The following is a 21011-nucleotide window of genomic DNA, read 5'->3' on the forward strand; positions in this document are numbered from 1 at the left end:
CTGAGAGAGTCATTGGACACTGGAATGGGCTGCCCGGGGAGGTGGTGGAGTCGCCGTCCCTGGGGCTGTTCAAGGCAGGATTGGACGTGGCACTTGGTGCCATGGTCTGGCCTTGAGCTCTGTGGTAAAGGGTTGGACTTGATGATCTCCGACTTTGGAGCTTTTGAGCATGTGGATGAAAATTCTTGACATTATCTGTGTGACTTTTATTCATCCTTTGCTCGTGGAGTTTTGGAAAGTGGAGCCCAGCCTACCAAAATGTTTAGATGGTTGTCACTGAGCTTATGTCAAGACAAAGTTTCTGAATGCCTCTATGAATTCTATGATTGCTGTAAGTGTCATGTTCTTATTTGGCAGTAAAACAGATCTTAAGCTTAATACAGATGTGCAAATTAGGTGTGGGGTTGTTTTTTGCCTTTCCAGTGGGAAGAGGAGGAGCTGTTTCCTTGAGAGAGCTGAAGCACAAAGCATAACCATATGGACAAGGAGTTGCTTTATGTTGTTTTCCTCTGTCAAATAAGTTTTGAACTGAATGAGATAGAAGCTTCTGATGTGCACTTTGTGGAGCTTGGTTTGTGAATAGTTGCCAGAAGCTCTGAATGTTCTCACCTGTGTCCCAGGCCACACAACTTCTTCACAACATCTGTCTTAAGTACGTTCCCAAGGCTTCTGCACGTTGTCCAGTATGAAGGGTTGGACTTGATGATCTGTGAGGTCTCTTCCAACCCTGATGATACTGTGATACTGTATCCAGATTAACTGTCCATGCCATGCCGGCTACCGTCAGCGACGCATGCCAGGGGTGCCCGTACCTGGTTGTGTCCCTGACACCCGCTGCCAGAGGACGTTCTTCCGTGTAGTACCGCTGAGGGGGCCCCGGGGCTAGCAGACAGTTACTGAGCCGGGCTTAGCACTGCGAGGAAATGTTCTCGTATCCCCTGAATTCTGAGTTCTAGCAACCCTTTAGCAGTCGGGGTTACGTTAAAAGGCTTTTAAGCGCATTTGATAAACGCCCACGGCAGCTGCCCAGACTGTAACGCAAGGGTTTGTTTAGTTCCGCTCAGCCAGCGGGTTCCGGGGCCGAGGGCCTCGCCAAGCTGCGACAGCGCCACTGCCGCCGGGAAGCCCGCTGTCGCCACCCGCTTGCCCTTCGCCAGGAGCAGGTGCTGCCGCTGCCCCGGGAGCCGGCGATAGGCAGCGAAGCCGCCAAACGCCTTTTCGGCGGCAGCGGCTTCCGCGGCGTCACAGCTGCGCCCCGGCGGTGCTCCCCGTTCGCGCCCCGCCTCTTGCCGCCGCGAGTCCGCGCCCACAGACCGCCCGCTGCCCGCCCCGCGCTGGGGCCGGGTGTCGAGGCGGAGGTTTCCTGCCGGGCGTGCCGCCGTGCGCCGCACTGGGCGATCCGTCCGCGCCGGCGATGCCGTGCGAGCAGCAGGAGGGCGCCGCTGCCCCGGCGCGGTACGTGGTGGGGGTGGACGTGGGCAGCACCGTACTCAAGTGCCACGTCTATGACCAGGCGGCTGCGGTCAGAGGCTCCAGCTGCAAGAAGGTGAATCAGGGGCGCGGGGCTGGGGGAGCTGCGGAAGCCGCCTTGCGCATTTATGGCTGCGAGGCCGAGAAGTGAGGGCTACCCGGCCCCGGGCGGGAATCGGCGGGTGAAGGCAGCCTGCGCCTGTGGGCCGAGCGTCTCTGATCCGAGGCTCCGCGTCCCGCCCGGAGGCGGCGGGAAGCGTTCACTGCCGCTCCTCCAGCCTTGTTGCATGAAGTGCGCGGCTGCCCCTTGAGTCTGCTCGGGTGGAGACGACTTTTAGAGGGTTTCTCAGACCAACCTGGGTGAAACGAAACCCGCAGACTAGCTGAGGGCTCTAAGGACATAGCAGCGCTGCACGCAGCCTGTTGCCTCTCAGCCTTTGCTGCCGCCCGCCTTTCCCCTTCGCTCTAGGCACCTGTCGGCTGGTCCTTCTCCGGACTGCTTTCGTTAGTGGGGCATGGCTGAGACCCGCCTAGGACTTGCCTTTACGCCTCTGAAAGTAGATAGTAGCGAGGTGTGTGTTGGTCTCCTTCTCCCAAGGAACTAGTGATAGGACAAGAGAAAACGGACTGAAATTGCACTAGCATATTAGGAACAGGTTCTTTCCTGAAGCGGTGGTCAGGCATCGGAGCAGGCTGCCCGGGGAGATGGTGGAGTCACCGTCCCTGTGGGTGTTCAAAAAACATTCCCCCTTAGCACTTCAGGACATGGTTTAGTGGAGGTGATGGTGTTAGGTTGTCAGTTGGACTTGTTGATCTTAGGTGGCTTTTCAACTTTAGTGCTCCTATGATTCAGTGTCCTATTATACGAGAGCACTGTATTAAAACGTGTTAACTTTGGAACATGAACTTCAGGCTGCTTTTGTTTTTCGTGGCTTGTGATTCTGGAATCCAGATGTTCTCTAGAATTACTTGTTTTTGTTATTATCTGTTGCAGTAAAAAGATTGTAGCAAGGGAAAGTGTGGCAAATCTGATGGATTTTTTGAGCTGGAAGGGGATGCCCTCAGTGGAGCTGACTCTCTAGCCAGAGGCCCATCTGGCAGGTGATTCCTAGCCTGCTGTTGACCTGCTTAGAGACCTAGACGTCCAAGATCAATAGCAGAACCAAAAGGCTCTCTGAGAAACCTGGTTTCCAGTTTGGAGCCCCAAAAAGGATTTACCCACTCTCCAGTTTCTGGAGATTTGGGCTTCTTTATTCATTCTCTCTGCAGAGAGGAGGTCCTCCAGTGATCACACACCTGTATTTAACCATGTTTTAGAACAATCTTTTTCCTCCTGCAGTAGATACAGAACATTAAGGAAAAAACCACACACAAACTAAATGCAAACATACTTGCACAATACTTAGAGAAAGGCTGGTTTCTGTGAGCTAGATGCTGTAACAACGATTTGTATGTTTTGTGAACAGGTGGAATCACTTTATCCTCGTCCTGGCTGGGTTGAATTAGATCCTGAAGTGTTGTGGAGTCAGTTTGTTGGTGTAATAAAAGAGGCTGTACAAGGTAATGGCTTAATGAATTCTTTGTCAAAATTTGATTGGGAAAAATACAATCTTATTATTGAGGTACTGAAAAATTACTACTGAGCGCAGGTCCTACAGCCTACTTCAAGGCCTATTCAGTCATGTAAAATGGGAACTTCCATTACTGTTTTCTTTCAGTGGGGCCAGACTGAAGCAGAACTAGAAGCAGTGTGCATATTTGGTTTACATGTCAGTTACAGCACCTTGTTGCACCACCTTTTTGTGTAGATACCCTTCTTGCTTGCCCTTCCAACTCCCACCTATTCTTCTGCCACTCTGTGTGCAGATGGCAGTGTGGGAGAGACTGGAAGCAGGATGCTGTACAGTTCCAGTTGCTCCTTACCCAATATTTCTGGTTTTCCCATTCAAGCTACAAACAGTTCTTACCATCCAATTATTACTGTTCTATTTGTACTTTAGCCTGTGATTTTTCAGTAGTCCATATGCAAATCACACAGAACTCCCTATTCTGACAAACTTCTGACTTTCCCCTTCCCTTTCCTGGATACTGTTCTAACTGTGCCCTTACTCTCTACAATTCCCACAGCCTTCCCATTATACTAGCTACAGTGTTCTATGATCCACTATGGAACACTGTTTGTGCCATGCTGATGCTGTAGTCCTGTCAACAGCACACCAGCTTGCTTTCTCACAGGCTCCTTGTGACATGTATGCACATCATACTCCTTCCTGCAGTGGCCTGAGTTCCTCTTGCTCAGCCCCTCTTGCAGTGTGGTCTGCAAGTCTTGCTCTGTCTCCAAGCCTGGCTTGAGGTAAACCTGCTCTTGTCTTTTCCATTGGAAGGCAGGTGAGAGGAAAGGGAAAGTGACTATTGCTAGGTGTAGTCTGTAGCTGGTTATTTCAGACTCTTGGTCTTGTTTCCTCAGCAGCCACAACCAGTGTATCATAAGAATAGCAATCCTCTGTCAAGCCTTAAGGACCTTACTAGCTTCCTCCACTCCCACTCTGGGGGCAAATCAGGAAGCAAGATCTTTTTCAGGTAGTTTTGACAGGGGAAGCTTCTCTTCTGGCCAAACTGTGTGCACTGGTAAAGTCATTTTTAAGTGGTTGTGTAACCCAAGTGAACATAAGCTCACACTGCTGTCAGATGACACAGTCCCACCCTCCTTTGTACAGGGTTGTCTCAAGTCTACGACCATTTCCTGAGTCACATCGCTGTGTAGTTTGTGCCAGCAGAGCTGCACCAATGTTTGTGCTGCCACAAGAGAGGGAGTGGTAGCAGGATCAGGAATGACCGACTGGCAGCAGAGTGAAGCCGTGGGAGCACTTCAGTTTATAGGGCTTCTGGGGCTAAAAATGCGATCGCACTTGTGACTGGTCAGTACTGCCTGAAGGTGGAAACTGCATGGTCCCACACATCTTTCTCATTCTGGTACTGGTTTACTCTTCCAAGAGACAGCCTAGCTGGGAAAAGCCATATTTAGCTTCTCTTTGTTTTTCTTTAGATTGGAAGTTAGCTCTGCTCACGTAGGGGTCAAAAAAGCATGATAGTAGAGGGAAAGTCATGTGAGCATGCAGGTTGTTGGCTTCACCTTATGTTTAGACCCAGCTGCTACTGACGAAGAAGTACTACTATTCTCAGTCCACCCACTCCTAGGTCCTCCTCCCGTGCACTCCCATACCAGCTGTACTTGTGCAGGCAGTTGGGGCAGGTAGCCTTGCAAAAGCACTGGTTGAATTTTCATCTGACTGGGGGCTGCTACAGCACTGCCTGCCTGAGTGCAAGGACCGCTCTCAGGTGCTGAAGCATGCGTGGAGGTCAGAAGGGCAAGACGTGCCCTTTGTCACACAGAGGCTGTCAGTTGTAAAGTTTGCAGTATATGCTTACACAGATGAGTAACTTTGCACCTGGAAATTGCACCTGTGAGCAGGGCATTCTTAACCTGAGATTTGTTCAAGCAGCAGGATTCAGAGCCCTTCAGAGTAACAGTGCTTTGGACAAAATAGATGTCTGTCTGCTTAAGTGGAATTTCTTAATGTAGACTTTTTTCACATAGTTTTGTGGAGGTTACTTGGGAAGCTGATCAGAGCTACTCTGAAAACAGCTGTGGACATTTATTTACAGCTGTATATGTTAGAAAAAAATGTTCTGTAACAGCTCTGTGAAAGTAAGTTTAACAGCAAAATTGATGTGTGTCCAAGTGTACTTTTTTATACTTCTGATTTTGAACTGTGTTTTGCAGCATTTGGTGACACATGGTTTAAACAAATTTGTTCTTATGATTTGGAAATATTATTTAGGGTGAGACATGTAAAAAATCATGGCATGTTGGGTTTAATCTCTTTGCTGCCTGCAGAATCACCTTAGTTTTGTTTCTTTATGGAATGACTTGCCATAAATGTTTAAAGGTCCTGCTTTTGTCTGTGTTTTCATTCACATTCATGTTTGTGAAATCCATTCCTTAATTGATTCTCTTGGTCCTTGTAACCTGTCTGCCTGTCTCTGGGCTTGTTCAAGGTAAAGACAAACAGGCCTTTCAGAAGGGGGAAAAGCCTCAGTGTGCTGAGGTTGTAAAACACACAGGATTATTTACCTACTCTGGAATCAGTTGTGTAGCTCGGAGTTCTCTAATACTTCACTGTTCTAGCTTAGTTGGGCAGTCTGTAGAGATTTATATTCTCTTAAATTATTGATTTTTCTAAATGTTTCATAGCTTTTGAAGTTATATTGGAAAAAAAGTTGTGTATTTGGTTCTTCAAATGACTTTTTTTGTGTGTGTGCTTGTGCTTTGACTTGGGTTTTAGCTGCGGGACTTCACATGAGACAAATTGCTGGTCTTGGCATCTCAACGCAGAGGGCAACTTTCATTACATGGCACAAGTATGTATATTGCAGCTTGTTTTAATCGAGTTTGTATTCATAGATGGGAGGGAAGCAGAGTGTAGAAAAATTGAACTTGGTCAGGTAACAACCTGAAAGCAAGAAATGTCAGTCACTCTTGTGCTCTTTTGTTTGCACAGTGTGGTGCTTTGTTCCTTGCTGGGAGCCAAATGCCCACCACAGCTTCTCCATCAGTCCTTAGATGGACAGGAGAGAGGGGAAAATATAACAAAAGGCCCATAATAAGATGTAAGCAGTTTTAATAATGCAAAACAAAAGCAAAGGCTGCATGTGGAAGCAAAAGCAAACAAAGTTGTTATTCTCTGCTTCCCATCAAGCCAGATGATGCTGGGTCACTCCCAAGAAGCAAGGCGTCAGTACTCTAACAGTTGCTCCAGAGGACAGATGTCATCAATGAATGTCTCCACACTTCTTTCTTTCACTTAGCTTATATATCTGAGCTGACATCATATGGCATGGGATACCCCGTTGGGTACTTTGGATCAGCTTTCCTTGCAGCATACTCTTAGGGCAGGGAAATGTTGGAAAAGCACAGCCTGGGTGCTGGGTTCAGCAGTAGCTAAAACACTACTGTGTAACCAACACACAGTTACAGCAGTGCAGAACACAGCACTAGAATGATGCTCTGGGGAGAATTAACTCCAGCTCAGCCAAACCCAATACACACAGCCATGTCTTAGAGCAGGTCCTTTTCTTAGTATTTTGGAAGAGATGAACACATATGCATTTTTTCTAACTCTGGTGAGAGGTCTCACACTTAAAATGTCCATATACCTATTAAAAGTTCCAAAAATCACCTGGAAGATACACACTTGTTTTAGGAACTGACCTAATGTTAAGTGTCCTGATGGGAAATGGTGAATGATGTTGACCCTTTTGGCAGTCTATATTCTGAAGTTTTAAATGGAAACATTCAAATACTGTTTTTCAGGAAGACAGGGAAACCTTTTCATAATTTCATAAGTTGGCAAGATGTAAGAAGTGCTGAACTTGTGAATTCCTGGAATAAGTCCCTTCTGTTGAAGGTAAGCTAGGTACTGCTTAGACATATTGGAACAGTTCTGGTTTTGGGAAGGATAATACTGCAAGTGTTCTGTTAACAGCTTAATATGGCCTCATTTAAGTGAGCAAGATTACTGTAGAAGATAGTACTAAGAAAAAAATATACTACTGGTAGCTTGAAGGTAATTGATTATGGGAAAAGATCTGTAGGTCTGGCCCACTTTTTGGTGCCTTTTAGTCTCTTTGATGTATTAAAATGTTGGATGTTAACACTGCTACAGTGTGGATTTTGGGTGTAGGTAGTTCTTGGTTGGCAGTGGTTTGAATTTTTGGGTTTTGTGGTGTTGGGTATTTTTAATGTACTCTTTGCTCAGTTTATCTATAGAAGATATGTTTTATGCTGCTCATAGCTTGTGATTCATATCTTTAGAAACAAAAGCTTTGCTCTAAGTGGAAAATTTGAAGGTATTTTTCCTGTCAATGGTAACTAACTAGCATACTTACAAAACAAGTTAAATTCTTCATTTCATTCTTTGGTGAATGAACACTTCATAAAAATTTGGGTTATCTATTAAACTCTGATTGAGCCTGTAGGAGAAGTTTCACTGGACTACCAGTGTGTAATGCTGTTTTCCACATTGTGCACTGTGATCAATTAGAATCATTTAGGTTAGAAAAGACCCCTTAAGATCAAGCCCAACCATTAACCTAACACTACCACACCTATCACTAAATCCTGTCCCTAAGCACCATGTCTTTTAAATCCCTTCAGGGATGGTGACTTGACCATTTCCCTGGGCAGCCTTTCAGGTAGAAACTTTTCCTCGTGTCCATCTGATGCAGCTTGAGGCCATTTCCACTTGTCCTATCTCTTCCTACTTGGGAGAAGAGACTGACACCCTGTTAAAACCTTTTGGGAAGTCATAGAGAGCACAGAGGTGTTCTCTCAACCTCCTCTTCTCTTGACTAAACAATGCCAGTTCCCTCAGTGACTCCTCACAGGACTTGTTCTCTAGAGCTTTTGCCAGCTTTGAAGATGTTCCAGCACCTCAAAGTCTTTCTTGTAGTGAGGGACCTGATTTTAGTGTTTAACCAAACTCCAAACTGTGCTTGGCCTTGCCTCTTGCTACATCTGCCCTTTTTTCTCAGAGGCTGGCAATGAAAGTTCCATGTGCTCTGAGAATACTATCTTTAAACCATCTTCCCTGAGCCCTTTTTACCTTCAAGGCAGCCAGCAATGTCATCCTGCTTTCTAATTCTGTGAGCAAGCTCAGTCCACATTTCCAAAGCCCAGGATCTTCAGTCTGGTATCTCCTGCACTTTTTTCAGGACTGTAGCATCTCTACCAGCTGTGGTCAAACCTCTCATTAGCTACTATGTCAGAGGTCAAGCACAGCACCTTTGTTGACTGGTCCATTAATATGCACCATTAAACATGGCCCCAGTGTCCTCCAGAAGTGTTCTTTATTACTTGAATCACAGTAAGTTCTCCACCCAGCAGATGTCAGGAACATTATTAGATAGAGATGACTCCTGCTTGTTTAGAGAAGGTTTTGGCTACTTGTTACTTGTGTAGGAGAAGCTTGACATTTTAACTCTGATCCTGGAAACATATAGTGGAAAAAAAGTTTTCTTTATGTGTTAGAAACCAGAATCAAACATGCTCTTTGGTGGCTGCTCCTTAAGCATTCAAGCAGCTCATCATTCATTTCATAGCAAAGCTGCAGGTATTTGAGCTGATCTTTTGTTCAGCATCCTGGCTTCATTTTCCCCACCTGCTTTTGCCAAGTGCCTCTGTTCATACATACAGCCCTCTGCCATGCAACCTTTTCTGCCATGTCAGTAGTTTCAGACACAACAGTTCCCCAGCGCTGTGGGAAGACAGATGCTTCAGAGAATTTATTCATCCCACCTTCTCAGAGGGAAGGTGTGGGAGCCTTTGTTGTCATGCTTTCCATTATGCACATCCTCTTTTCCTCTCAGTTCTTAAATCTGCAGGCTTTGGTCTCCATCCACTAAGAAGCTTAGTTCAGCTTAGCAAATCTCTTGGCAAAGAAACCCTTGTTCCACTTTGTCTTTCCATAGCAATCACACCCTACAGCCAACGCTTCCATTTCTGTCGAAGTCCAGTCATGGGTGTGTTATGAGTTTAGTTCTTTTCCCAGTGCTCTCTAAAATTTAATCAATTCTCTAAAAACTTTGTAAGTTTAGAGTCTGGAAATGGGCAATCTATTCATGGTGGGGCTGAAAGAAGAGATCTCAACCTAAATGATGGCAACTAGAACAAAAATGCTCTTAGTATTTAAGGCCAAGTCATTAGCAAAAAAAAAACCAAAACAAGTATTTTCTTGCCTTCTCCATGTGTTCAAAGTAGCTGCCTAGTAGCAGAGGAGAATTTGTTTCATCTCTTCTTTCAACAGTTTTCTGTATGACCCAGTAATTTCACACTATGTTCCTGAATGTCTAATATACATCCTGCAAAAAAACCAGCAGAACTAGAAAAAAAACAACAACTGGGAGTTGGTCATCATTTCTAAGACAAAAAATGTTATGATACCAAAGTTAAGTACTTACAGATGACATGCTGGGGGGAAGTGATGCCATCTAGAGGGACCTGGACAGGCCTTAGAGTTGGGCCTATGCCAACCATCGTGAAGTTCAGCAGAGGTCCTGCATCTGGGTTGTGGCAATCTCAAACACAAGTAGAGGCTGGGTGGAGAATGGCTTGAGAACAGTCTCTAGGAGAAGGACTTTGGGGTGTTGGTTGATGAAAAACTCAGTGTGAGCTCACTATGGGCACTTGCAGTCCAGAAGGTCAGCTGTGTCCTGGGCTCCATCAAAAGAAGTGTGACCAGCAGGATGAGGGAGGGAATTCTCCTCCTCTGCTATAGTCTCATGAGACCCCACCTGGAATATTGCATCCAGTTCTGGTGCCATCAGCACAAGAAGGACATGGACCCAGAGTGGACCAGGTCCAGAGGAGTCCATGAAGATCATCAGAGGGTTGGAGCACCTCACCTGTGGGGAGAGGCTGTGTGAGTTGGGGCTGTTGAGCCTGGAGAAGAGAAGGTTCCAGGGAGACCTTGTAACTGCCCTCCAGGACCTGAGGGGCTCCTACATGAAAGCTGGGGAGGGACTTTTTACAAGAGCTTATAGTGACAGGACAAGGGGCAATGGCTTTGAGGTGGAAGAGGAGAGATTTAACTGGATATTAGAAAGAAATTCTTTACAGCGAGGGTGGTGAGATCCTGGAACAGGTTGCCCAGGGAGGTTGTGGATGCCCCTTTCCTGGAGATATTCAAGCCCAGGTTGGACAAGGCCTTGAGCAATCTGGTCTAATGGAAAGTGTCTTTGCCCATGGCAGGGGAGGTTGGAACTAGATGATCTTTAAGGTCGATTCCAACCCAAACCATTCTATGATTAAAGATAACAATATTTTCTATTTTATTTGGTGTATTCTGTATAATTTATATAAGATACTTGAATTTCTTCTTTTATAATGACTATATATATAATAATGATGATGTATAAAAATTTACAGTGGTCCAAACACAGCAAAAAGAAATATTTTCTATTTTATTTGGTGTATTCTGTATAATTTATATAAGATACTTGAGTTTATTTTTTTATAATGACTATATATATAATAATGATGATGTATAAAAATTTACAGTGATCCAAACACAACAAAAAGAAATATTTTCTATTTTATTTGGTGTATTCTGTATAATTTATATAAGATACTTGAATTTCTTCTTTTATAATGACTATATATATAATAATGGTGATGTATAAAAATCTACAGTGATCCAAACACAGCCAAAAGAAATATTTTCTATTTTATTTGGTGTATTCTGTATAATTTATATAAGATACTTGAATTTCTTTTTTTATGACTATATATATAGTCATATAGCAAAAAGAAAGACAAATCTTAAATCACAGGCCTGCCAAGTGAGTGTAGGAAATTGGGTTGTTTCTTCTTCAGTTTCCCAAAACCCTTGCATCCCCACAAGTACTTCTGTACTATTTCCACTCTAGAACTGTAAGCAAGGGCTTCATCTCCTATTGATATGTAAAACTGGACAATAGTTAAGTTCTAGCATTGTTCGTCTACAGTCCCCTTATATACTGTCAAATCTCTGACATAAATTGACTTCACTAGGTGGTGATAGGTTTGATGCCCTGAGGTGGAGAGTTCCTCAGCAGGTAATAACAGGTAATGTAGATAATATACAGGTATAGGAAGAGGTTGTATATACAGGTATGAGGTTGTAGTGAGGGCAGTGTTGGCCTCTTCTCCCAAGTAACTAGCAACAGGAAAGCAAAGATGGCCTCAGTGTGCTGGGGAGGTTTAGGTTGGGTATTAGGAAGGATTTCTTCACAGGAGGGTTTGTTAGGCATTGGAACCGGCTGCCCAAGGAGACGGTAGGGAGACTATGTGCTGAAATCCTACGTAAGGATTCTCTAACAGAATTTTAGCTTTCTGAGTCTAATACTGTCAGCTTTCATCTGTGTTGTCATCCTGTGAAGAGAAACATGTAAAGGGAGAGAGTAAAAATGAAGTAACTGTTTTCTTTTGAAACAGGTAGTACATCTTATTTTTACAGTGCTTCATTTCTTGACGGGGAGTGATCGCTATTTGGCACCAAGTTTTTTTACCTTTTCAACACAGCAAACTTCTATGAAGTTGTCATGGGTTTTTAAAAACATTTATGAGGTAAGCTGGAAAAACTAATAGTTTTCAATGGCTAACAACTTCATTTCAGTTTCATCTTTCTTGTTCTTTGAGGCATCAGAATGAAACACCTTTATCTGTGCTGGTGTTCAGAGCCTGTCTACCTAAGTATCTGTTTATACACATTTTTCCTCTGATCCTGGAAACCTGTAGTGGAAAAAAAAGTTTTCTTTATGTGTTAGAAACCAGAATCAAATCACCTCATTTCACTTAAATTATACAGTTAGTAATTGTATGTTGGTTTAAAGCTGTTTGCACTCTAGTTTTGCATGACAGTTGCATTTATTTGCAGCCAGCAGTCTTTCATTCAGCATTATTCTAGTGTTAGAGTTTCACAAATAATATCTCTGTTGCCACTACAGATTTAGTGTTTTCCCTTAGTACTAACTGCAGGAAAATGTACTTGCTTTCTGTTAGGTGCATGAACTGTAGGTTAATATTACTTATGTGGCCAGCTTGCCCTTTTCAGAGAATCAGTCAGGTTGGAAGAGACCTCCAAGATCATCCAGTCCAACCTAGCCCCCAGCCCTAGCCAGTCAACTAGACCATGGTACTAAGTGCCTCATCCAGGCTTTTCTTGAACACCTCCAGAGATGGTGACTCCACCACCTCCCTGGGCAGCCCATTCCAATGGCAAATCACTCTCTAAAAAGAAATTGGCAATTAGAGACTTTATTTCTGGATACATTATCTCTAACCATAAAGATGATGAGAAAAGGAATAAGGGAATCTGTTCTTTGTGGTGCCAAGTTATAAATACTTTTTTTGTATGTGTATTTATTCCCAGGCTGAAGAAGCTGCCAGAAGAAATGATTGCTGCTTTGGAACAGTTGATACGTGGTTACTGTATAGGCTGACTAAAGGTGAATTTTACAGTCCCTCTTAATAAACACAACAGGAATCCAAGTAATGTTGATGGCTGCCATTGATACATTCTGTTCTGACAAGTTGTGCTTTTTGGTAGTTGATCAACTGCTTAAAACAAAAAAACAAAACCCAAACAAACCAAACCCACAAACTTCTGAATCAAATATTCTTTGGACCTGCCTGAAGGGTAGTCAGAAAAGGGCTGTCATGGTTGCTGCCTCTTGAGTTCCAGGGTTTTTGGATGTTGGCTTTTTTTCCACAGGGATGGTGGCGAAGGGTGTGTGAGTGGGGCAGCTGCTGGCTTGTTTTTATGTGGGGGGTTTTCCTGCATTTTTATAGTATCATAGAATCAGTCAGGGTTGGAAGGGACCACAAGGATCAGATAGTTCCAACCCCCCTGCCATGCCCAGGGACACCCTACCCTAGAGCAGGCTGCCCACAGCCTCACGGGGCCTCAACCACCTCCCTGGGCAACCCATTCCAGGCTCTCACCACTCTCATGCTCAACAACTTGCTTCTTACATCCAGCCTGAACCTACCCGTCTCCAGCTTTGCTCCATTCCCCCTAGTCCTGTCACTCCCTGACAGCCTAAAAAGTCCCTCCTCAGCTTTTTTGTAGGCTCCCTTCAGATACTGAAAGGCCACAAGAAGGTCACCTGGGAGCCTTCTCTTCTCCAGACTGCACAGCCCCAACTCCTTCAGTCTGTCCTCACAGCAGATCTGCTGCAGCCCTCTGAGCATCCTCGTGGCCCTGCTCTGGACATGCTCCAGCACCAGGTGGGGTCTCAGCAGAGGGGAGTAGAGGGGAAGAATCACCTCCCTCGCCCTGCTGGCCACACTTCTGATGCAGCCCAGGATTCACTTGGCCCTCTGGGCTGCAAGTGCACACTGCTGGCTCACGTTGAGCTTCTCCTCCACCAGCACTCGCAAGTCCCTCTCCTCAGGGCTGCTCTCCAGCCACTCACTGCCCAGCCTGGATTTGTGCTTGGCATTGCCCTGACCCAGGTGCAGGACCTTGCACTTGGTCTTACTGAACTTCATGAGGTTGGTTTGTGCCCACCTCTCTCAGCATTTTGCTCTGCTTTTTCTGCAAACAGCCTAAGCTAAGGTGATCATGCACTGTATTACTAGATTATTAGCTAAGGTAATTGTGCATTTATGTTATCACATTTATTGAGTAAACTGTTATCTTGCCTCTTTATCTCAACCCTGAGTTTTGGTGTGTTACTTTTCCCTCACTTCTGTGTTGTCAGAGCAAGCAGGTTAACCTGTTGGTTTTGTTTTGAACCCTTACAAAAGGATATAGTTCTTCAGTGTGACCAAGCTTTTAAGCATTTAAGATTTAAAGAGTACTTCCAGAACTAATTTGTCTTGATGTAAGAAAAGTACCTGTGAAAGCAGAAGAAAGAATTGTTACAAATGCACAAGAAGTTGATGTTCCAAGGGCTTATGCCTGATAGATTACCATAGTGGTTCAGTGAGAGTTGTACATCTTGTCAAATATTCCAGCTCTCTTCTAACTGGTTTCAAAGGGGTAAAGTGAGGTAATTAATATCTAAACATTATAGTGAGTGGTAAGTAAAGTTTCTGCACTCATTTCTCATTACGATTTTACCTATAGACACTCGGTTTGTATTTCCTGGGAGCCACTGGGGTGTGTAATGCAACAATATATTTTAAATGACCTTTAAATGTCTGGATATCTAAAATCCTCCTTTGTTCTTTATTTTGTGTGGTAGGTTCTGTGTATGCTACGGATTACTCCAATGCCAGTGCTACAGGTGTTTTTGAACCCTTTACGGTATGTGCGGTTCCAAAACAAAATGGTGTTACTGCTTATTAGCTTCTGAGAGAGTTACTCACATGTCTGCTTTTTCTCTATTATTTCAGAAATGCTGGAACCCCACTCTGTGTAATTTACTTTCTATTCCCATGTCTATTTATCCACCAGTGAAAGACACAAGGTAACTCTGAAGGCGTGTTCAAAAGAATACCACAGCTGTCAAATTAATTGCCTGTAGAAAAATACTACATAATCGACACAGGGAAAGGAGTAGTTAAAAACATCTCCCCCTCCAAAAAAAAATCATATGCATATGTACTTTGGTTTTAACACTACATCCAGAATTTTACTGTCAGTATTTCTTGAAGTGATCATTTGAATGCTTTCTTTAAAATTGGGCTGCCTCAAATACTTGAACTGATAGGGCCACAAGAACGATCAGAGGACTGGAAGAGCTGCCATGTGAGGAAGGGCTGAGGGAACTGGGTTTGTTCAGCCTGGAGAAGAGAAGGCTTATTGTCATGCACCAGTATTTAGAAGATGGCTACCAGGAGGTTGGAGGCTCCCTCTTCACAAGGAGGCCCATGGAAGAGATTATAGGGTAATGGGTACAAGTTACTGCTAGGGAGATTCCCATTGAAGTCCGGAGGAAAATGTTTCCCCGTGACAACAGTCAGACATTGGAATCATCTCCCAAGAGAAGTAGTGGATCTCCCTACAGGGGTCAGTTTCAAGACTCAACATAAGCTGCTGTGCCATCTGATATCAACTAGAATGTTGACTATAAAGGCTGGACCAGATGATCCTTGGGCTGCCTTCTGACCTGGCATCCTGTGATTCAATGAAAATAATTCTGTACTGTTATCTTTCCTATGTGATGCAGGCCCAGGCTTTACATAACTAGATTTCATTTTAACAGAAAGATCAGATTAGTGTTGTGATATTTCTTCATAACATTTGTTTTAAGCTGCAACTTTGGATCAGCTGATTGTGAAATATTTGGGGTACCTATTCCGATAATGGCAGTGGTGAGTGAAAGTTGTTCTTACTTAAATCTGTGTATTTGTACTTATATTTTATATAGCTTTGATTTAATTCTTGCTTATTTATTAAGTATTCTCTATTCCTCTTCTGTGACTTCACTGCAGTAGAACTTGTCATTGATTTTTTAAATGTTTTAATCCAGAAACTCAATTTGCAACCTCAGGGGGTGGGAAGGAGTGAAGAGGAACAGGATTTTTAAGTGTTGAGGTCCATTGTGCCAGAGTAGGTATAGGCTGGATATTAGGAAGAAGTTCTTCACAGAGAGAGTGATTTCCCATTGGAATGGGCTGCCCAGGGAGGTGGTGGAGGCACTGTCCCTGGGGGTGTTCAAGAAAAGACTGGATGAGGCACTTAGTGCCATGGTCTAGTTGACTGGCTAGGGCTGGGGGATAGGTTGGACTGGATGAGCTTGGAGGTCTCTTCCAACCTGGTTGATTCTATGATATTCTATGATATTAAGCACTAAATGTTCAACTTAAGAGTGCTGGGTTCTGCTCTGAGCTCTGGTAATGTGTCTGTCTCTGCCTTAAAGCCAGTTCTTCTATATGAAGTTGTGCAGTGGGGTCCATTCTGGCTTGACGCTCAGTAAGATTTTACACAAATGCTAAGAATATTTGTTAATAGATCCACTTGTGATGCATTTTGTTGTTGGGTTTTTTTTTCCCTTCACCAAAAAGAAAAGGCAAATAATACATTCTTGCCCAAGTAGTTAGGGTCTGGATAAGAAAAAAAAAAACATTGTTTTTGTGTAGTGATGACTTGTAGCAATTGACTGCTTGAATTGAGCTAAATGGAAAAAAAGTCACCTAGCTAACACGAATGCTTCCTGTTATTAAAGAGTTGTAGATTCAGTGTGTCTGTACATTCACTGCTTCACCAAGCCACAAACATCAGTAAATACATCTCATAACCATCATTGTTGAAAAATTGAGCATGGAATAATTTGGAGATGCAGCAGGGAAAAAAAAAAGGGAGGTTATACCTCAAAACCTCAACTTTCTATCTGGGGGAAGAGGAATTCCAGCCAAGCTACTCAGTTCTACTCCCTGAGATTGCAAATGCTGTGTTTATCTCTCTCAAATACTAAACTATAGAGTATTTCTTATTTCCACAATGTATCTTTAACTCTTGCAAGCAATACAACAGTTTTTCACATTGTATCCAAAGCTGGCAAAATTCAGTTCTAGTGATAAATTTGTTGGAATGGCCTGCAGATGCTTAAGAAATTGTGTATGAGTTCTTTATTTGTGCTCAGTTCCCTTCTGAATGGCTACTCATATTCTAAACTTGGAAGGCTTTACAATGCTAATTTAAGATCTAGCAGGTAGGTTGGTGTTTGGTAGCTGGCTCATAACTGGTTTTGTTGGTATGGCAGGTGGCTGATCAGCAGTCAGCTATGTTTGGAGAATGCTGCTTTCAGCCAGGAGATGTTAAACTGACCATGGGAACAGGTGGATTCTGGAACGTGAATACTGGCCAGCATCTCTTTGCATCACGGAGAGGTAAATTTTGGGCTTTGGAATATTTCATGTTATTTGACAGCTGCTAATGGTGAGGGTACAGAGTTGTGTTTTTCCTTTTCCTTCTGTTTTTAGCTGTAGAAAACCAGCTTGAAGGTGTTTTCAGAACAAAAGACTGGGCATTTTTTATTATAAATGTCAATCTTGGTTCTCCTAAAACATGCTTCTCAAGAGGAGAGTTTGAGTAGCATCAGTAGTAATTATGTTTGCTACTTGCAGCCTCCCTTTTTTTTCCCTCTTCTCTTTTTTTTTGTATTTTGCCTCCCTTACCTGTTCTTGATAGTGTTACATAGTACAGGAATAGAGAAAAAGGGAATTGTGCCTCTAGCTTCCCACATCAAAATGTTCCAATGGACTGTGGCGAGCTCCTTATCTTGAGCACTTACACTTTCAAGTAGCCTGCAGTGAGATAATGCAGGATTAATAACAGTATTAGTAGTTAGTATTAGTGTGCTTCTAAATATACCAGCAGTGGGCTCCCCACTGTGCTTCAAGTGTTTAAAACTTTGTCATTTTGAACATTAGTGGTCTATCAAGGCTGCTAATTTGTCATAAATAGCTGCTTGTCAGGAGAGCAACAGTTGATAGTAAAGTAAATTTGCCTGCACAGTCTCTGTCTCATTCTCCATGATTTTGGGAAGCCTACAATTTAAAATGAGAGGGATGGGGCTTGCCAGGAGGACAACAATGTGCTAAGGAAACGTTTTGCCAGCTAAAGGCTGGAAGTCTCCAGGTGGCTCTTTAGCTTAATGGGTTTTTTTTCTTTTTTGATAAATTACACTTTTGAGTTTTTATATATATATATTCTTTTTTTAGGTTAGCTTTGATCTCATCATTACATTTTCAAAGAGTACATTTAACCACCAGTGACCTCTAGCTTGAATTCTGCAAAGGAATTGAATAAAAGTGATTCTTTTTTTCAGTTGGATTTATTGCGGGGGAGGGTGATGGTTTGAGTGTTCCCCCCCCCACTTAGGAAAATCACCCAGACTAGACTCAGAGGCTCTGGAAATTGAATGAAGCTTTATATTCACAGCTTAGCACAATATACAAGAGATATTTACAATTTATACAGAAAGATACAAGTTAAAAAGTAATACAGAAACACAACAGCCCTCCCAGAAACCAGAGTCCCCAGGAGGGGCTCCCAAGCACCCTTCCACCTTCCTCCCACCCCTCTACCTTACCCAAGACTTTGCCTTATGCTTAAGGTAGTTGGAGGGTCGGCCAGGGGAGTTAGGAAGCAGATGAATTAGTCACACAGGTGACAGGTTAGGTTAGAGAGAGGTTGAACTCTGTTATTTATGTTTATGTTCTTGTTCTTATACGTCTCAGCAAGCCTATGAGTGCAGTAGACATCACCATTGTTTTCACAGCCTGTAATCTAGTTCTTCTCACCAAAACATTGTAGCTAGCTTCAAACTAGCACAGTGGGGCTTGAATATGTTTGTCTGGAAACATTTAACTTCACTAGGATTTTTGTTTGTTTCATGGAAAATAATTAAGGTCTGTATCCACTGATTGGTTGGAAGATTGGGGAAGAAGTTGTTTACTTGACCGAAGGCTGTATGTCAGACGTGGGCACTGTCATCAGATGGGCTCAGGATATAAGTAAGTGGTTCTTCAGGTTTGTACAGAGTAAAATATACTGATACTTAAACTTTTTTAAGGGGTTACAGTTATGTTATTTGGAGGCACCATCCCTGGAGGTGTTCAAGAAAAGACTGGATGAGCTTGCAGAATCAAAAGAAAAGGACATGTAGATGCTATGTAGTTCTGATCCTCTTTTATGTTATTCCTGCATAGTTGGTTTATAAAACTATATTTCAAACTACAAAGTGTATCTACTGCTCTTTCAAAACCACAAAGAGTTAAAAATCAGCAAAAATCAGTTGCAAAGAGGTTATAGTTTTGTTTAAAATTATTTAATAATTTGCTGTAAGGATAGTAAAATCTCTTTAAAAAAAATTCAAACCAAAATTAGAGTAACAGTGGAATTCCCACACATTCAAATGAGAAAACTGTCATCAAAAAAGCCTGGATGAGGCACTTAGTGCCATGGTCTAGTTGACTGGATAGGGCTGGGGGATAGGTTAGACCAGATGATCTTGGAGGTCTCTTCCAACCTGGTTGATTCTATAATTCTATGATTCTTCAGGCTCTGCTTCTCAGACTCTCCAACCTATTGAGGCTTTTGTTTTCTTGAAGCATTTTGATTCTCATTTGCTCTCTCAAGCACAACAAACTTCCCAGTGTGTTCTTTTGTTCATTTAGCCTGGTATCCAGACTTGGATAGAAATTGTGTAAAGGAGTAGAATCATCTCCCTTGTCTTGGTGGTCACAGTTCTCAGGTATCTGCCCTTAACTGGCACATGTCTGTGCTCAGGTACATGCCTTTAAGGATTACATATGACTGGTCCCCAGGTCTTCATCATTCAACGTTTGATTGTTGAGAGGAAGACAGCACTCATCTTTTGAGGGAATAGCTCAGTTCAGTACTACACATACAAGTATCAGTGGTACATACAGAAGCTCACTACTTCAAATTCCATGCTTTAAATGGATACTTAGTCATATAGAACTTATTTCTACTTAAAATGGATATTGTTGGGGCAAGAATATAAACAACTTTTTGCTCACCAGTAGTCAAATGGACAGGCAAAAAATGGGGATATTTTAGAGGGAGATTAACAAAAAACAGGCATGCTGCTTTAAACTCTCTAATAGGTAAGATCTTTGTTTTCTGGAAATACAATTGCAAAGAAGTATAAACCTTCATCAGTTCCATAAATGAAGAGAAGAGTAAAACTTTTTCTCTCCAGAAGATCTTTTACAAGAATTTTGGAAATGTAGTGTGTGGAATTTCAGGGTGAAGTGAGTACTGCTTAGTCATTTGCATTTTCTGGCCCAGTATGGAGTTACCACATAAAGTTTAGTAATACAAGTAGAACACAAAGAATAAAGATGTGATTTGGGCTTATTAATGTAGGCACAGTAGAATCCAAATTTTGAAGCTCATGAAGGTAAATTGAAACTCTTGGTAACTTGCCAAGGTGAGTTTTTCAGAACCAAATTTGGTGAGATTAACATGACTTACCTTTGAATGGAGAGCTTTTTAGACAAGAAAACAGCTTTCATTTGCAGGAGACCTCTACTCTTCTGTAAAAACATGTTGTGTGGCCACATAGCTAGTGAAGGCTGCAGAAGATGGATATTAATAGAAGAACTGCATGTGAATGAAGAACAAGAGGGATATCTACAGAGTTGTAAAAGGAATCTGTCTAGACAGCATGAAAGTCTTTATCAAAGAGATTCTGTTAGGACCTGCCCTATTTGCATCAATTTTCTGTAAAAAACACTGAGGATGCTGATAAAATATGATGAGTATCAAGGACATTCTCTGTAGTCTAACAGTATCTTTTTTTTTTGGGGGGGGGACACAAACATGGTTTATGTTGTGCCAATCTTAGGGTGCCATTGCTAGCACTTTCAGTTCCCATTTATGTCTGTTTGGAAGGCTAATGACCTCTTCCAGAATGTGAAGAAGAAATAGCCTAACAGATATGAGAGGATACTTTTGAGTTTAGCTTTCATCTGAATAGGGTTTGATTACTTTTAATGTGACTGATGGGCATATAATATGGGAGAAGTGATTGTTTACCTGAGAATATGTATTGCAAAAGGAAATAGTCTCATTCTAGATTTTTGTCTTTATATGAAGAGGTTGAAGTAAATAATAAAAGCATATCATTTGTGTTTACTTGCAGATCTTGTCACCAGTGTAGATGAAACAGAAAAAATGGCATGGAGTATTGTTGATTCTCAAGGTGTTTGTTTTGTTCCAGATTGTCAGGTAAAATGAGTATTGTTAATAACATTGAGAATATCTTTTTTAATAACTCAGCTAAAAGCTTTAACTTTTGCATGTTCAAACTCAGTAGTTTACATCTATCTAATCACAGTATTTATTCTGTATCAGTTTAGAAATGGAGTGGATTAAATGCTATGGAAAGGGTCATGAAGAGAGTTAAACCTCTCTGGCACTGTAATGTGTTTACTGCCTAGATGCTACCACAAAGTGGCCCTGTTAAAACGTTTCTTAGACTTCAGAATGATAGCAGGTTAAGAGGGGAATTCTTACAAA

General features: G+C 42.6%; 1 protein-coding gene across 4 annotated transcripts in view; it reads left to right on the forward strand.

Moving 5' to 3' along the window:
* The first annotated feature begins 1331 nt into the window (after nt 1-1331).
* Nucleotides 1332-21011, forward strand: part of GK5 (glycerol kinase 5) — a 33590-nt gene continuing 13910 nt past the window's right edge. For 2 of the 4 annotated variants that reach the window (XM_064165132.1, XM_064165136.1), the window contains exons 1-12: nt 1332-1546; nt 2937-3030; nt 5817-5892; nt 6845-6938; nt 11504-11635; nt 12441-12516; nt 14260-14321; nt 14411-14484; nt 15271-15331; nt 16723-16849; nt 18374-18478; nt 20635-20720. In XM_064165132.1, the coding sequence (XP_064021202.1) occupies nt 1415-1546; nt 2937-3030; nt 5817-5892; nt 6845-6938; nt 11504-11635; nt 12441-12516; nt 14260-14321; nt 14411-14484; nt 15271-15331; nt 16723-16849; nt 18374-18478; nt 20635-20720 (1119 nt within the window). In that variant the 5' untranslated portion in view covers nt 1332-1414. The other 2 variants (XM_064165134.1, XM_064165135.1) reach the window with 2 other exon arrangements.

The sequence above is a fragment of the Pogoniulus pusillus genome, chromosome 26 (genome assembly GCF_015220805.1).
Source record: "Pogoniulus pusillus isolate bPogPus1 chromosome 26, bPogPus1.pri, whole genome shotgun sequence".
Lineage (NCBI taxonomy): Eukaryota > Metazoa > Chordata > Aves > Piciformes > Lybiidae > Pogoniulus > Pogoniulus pusillus.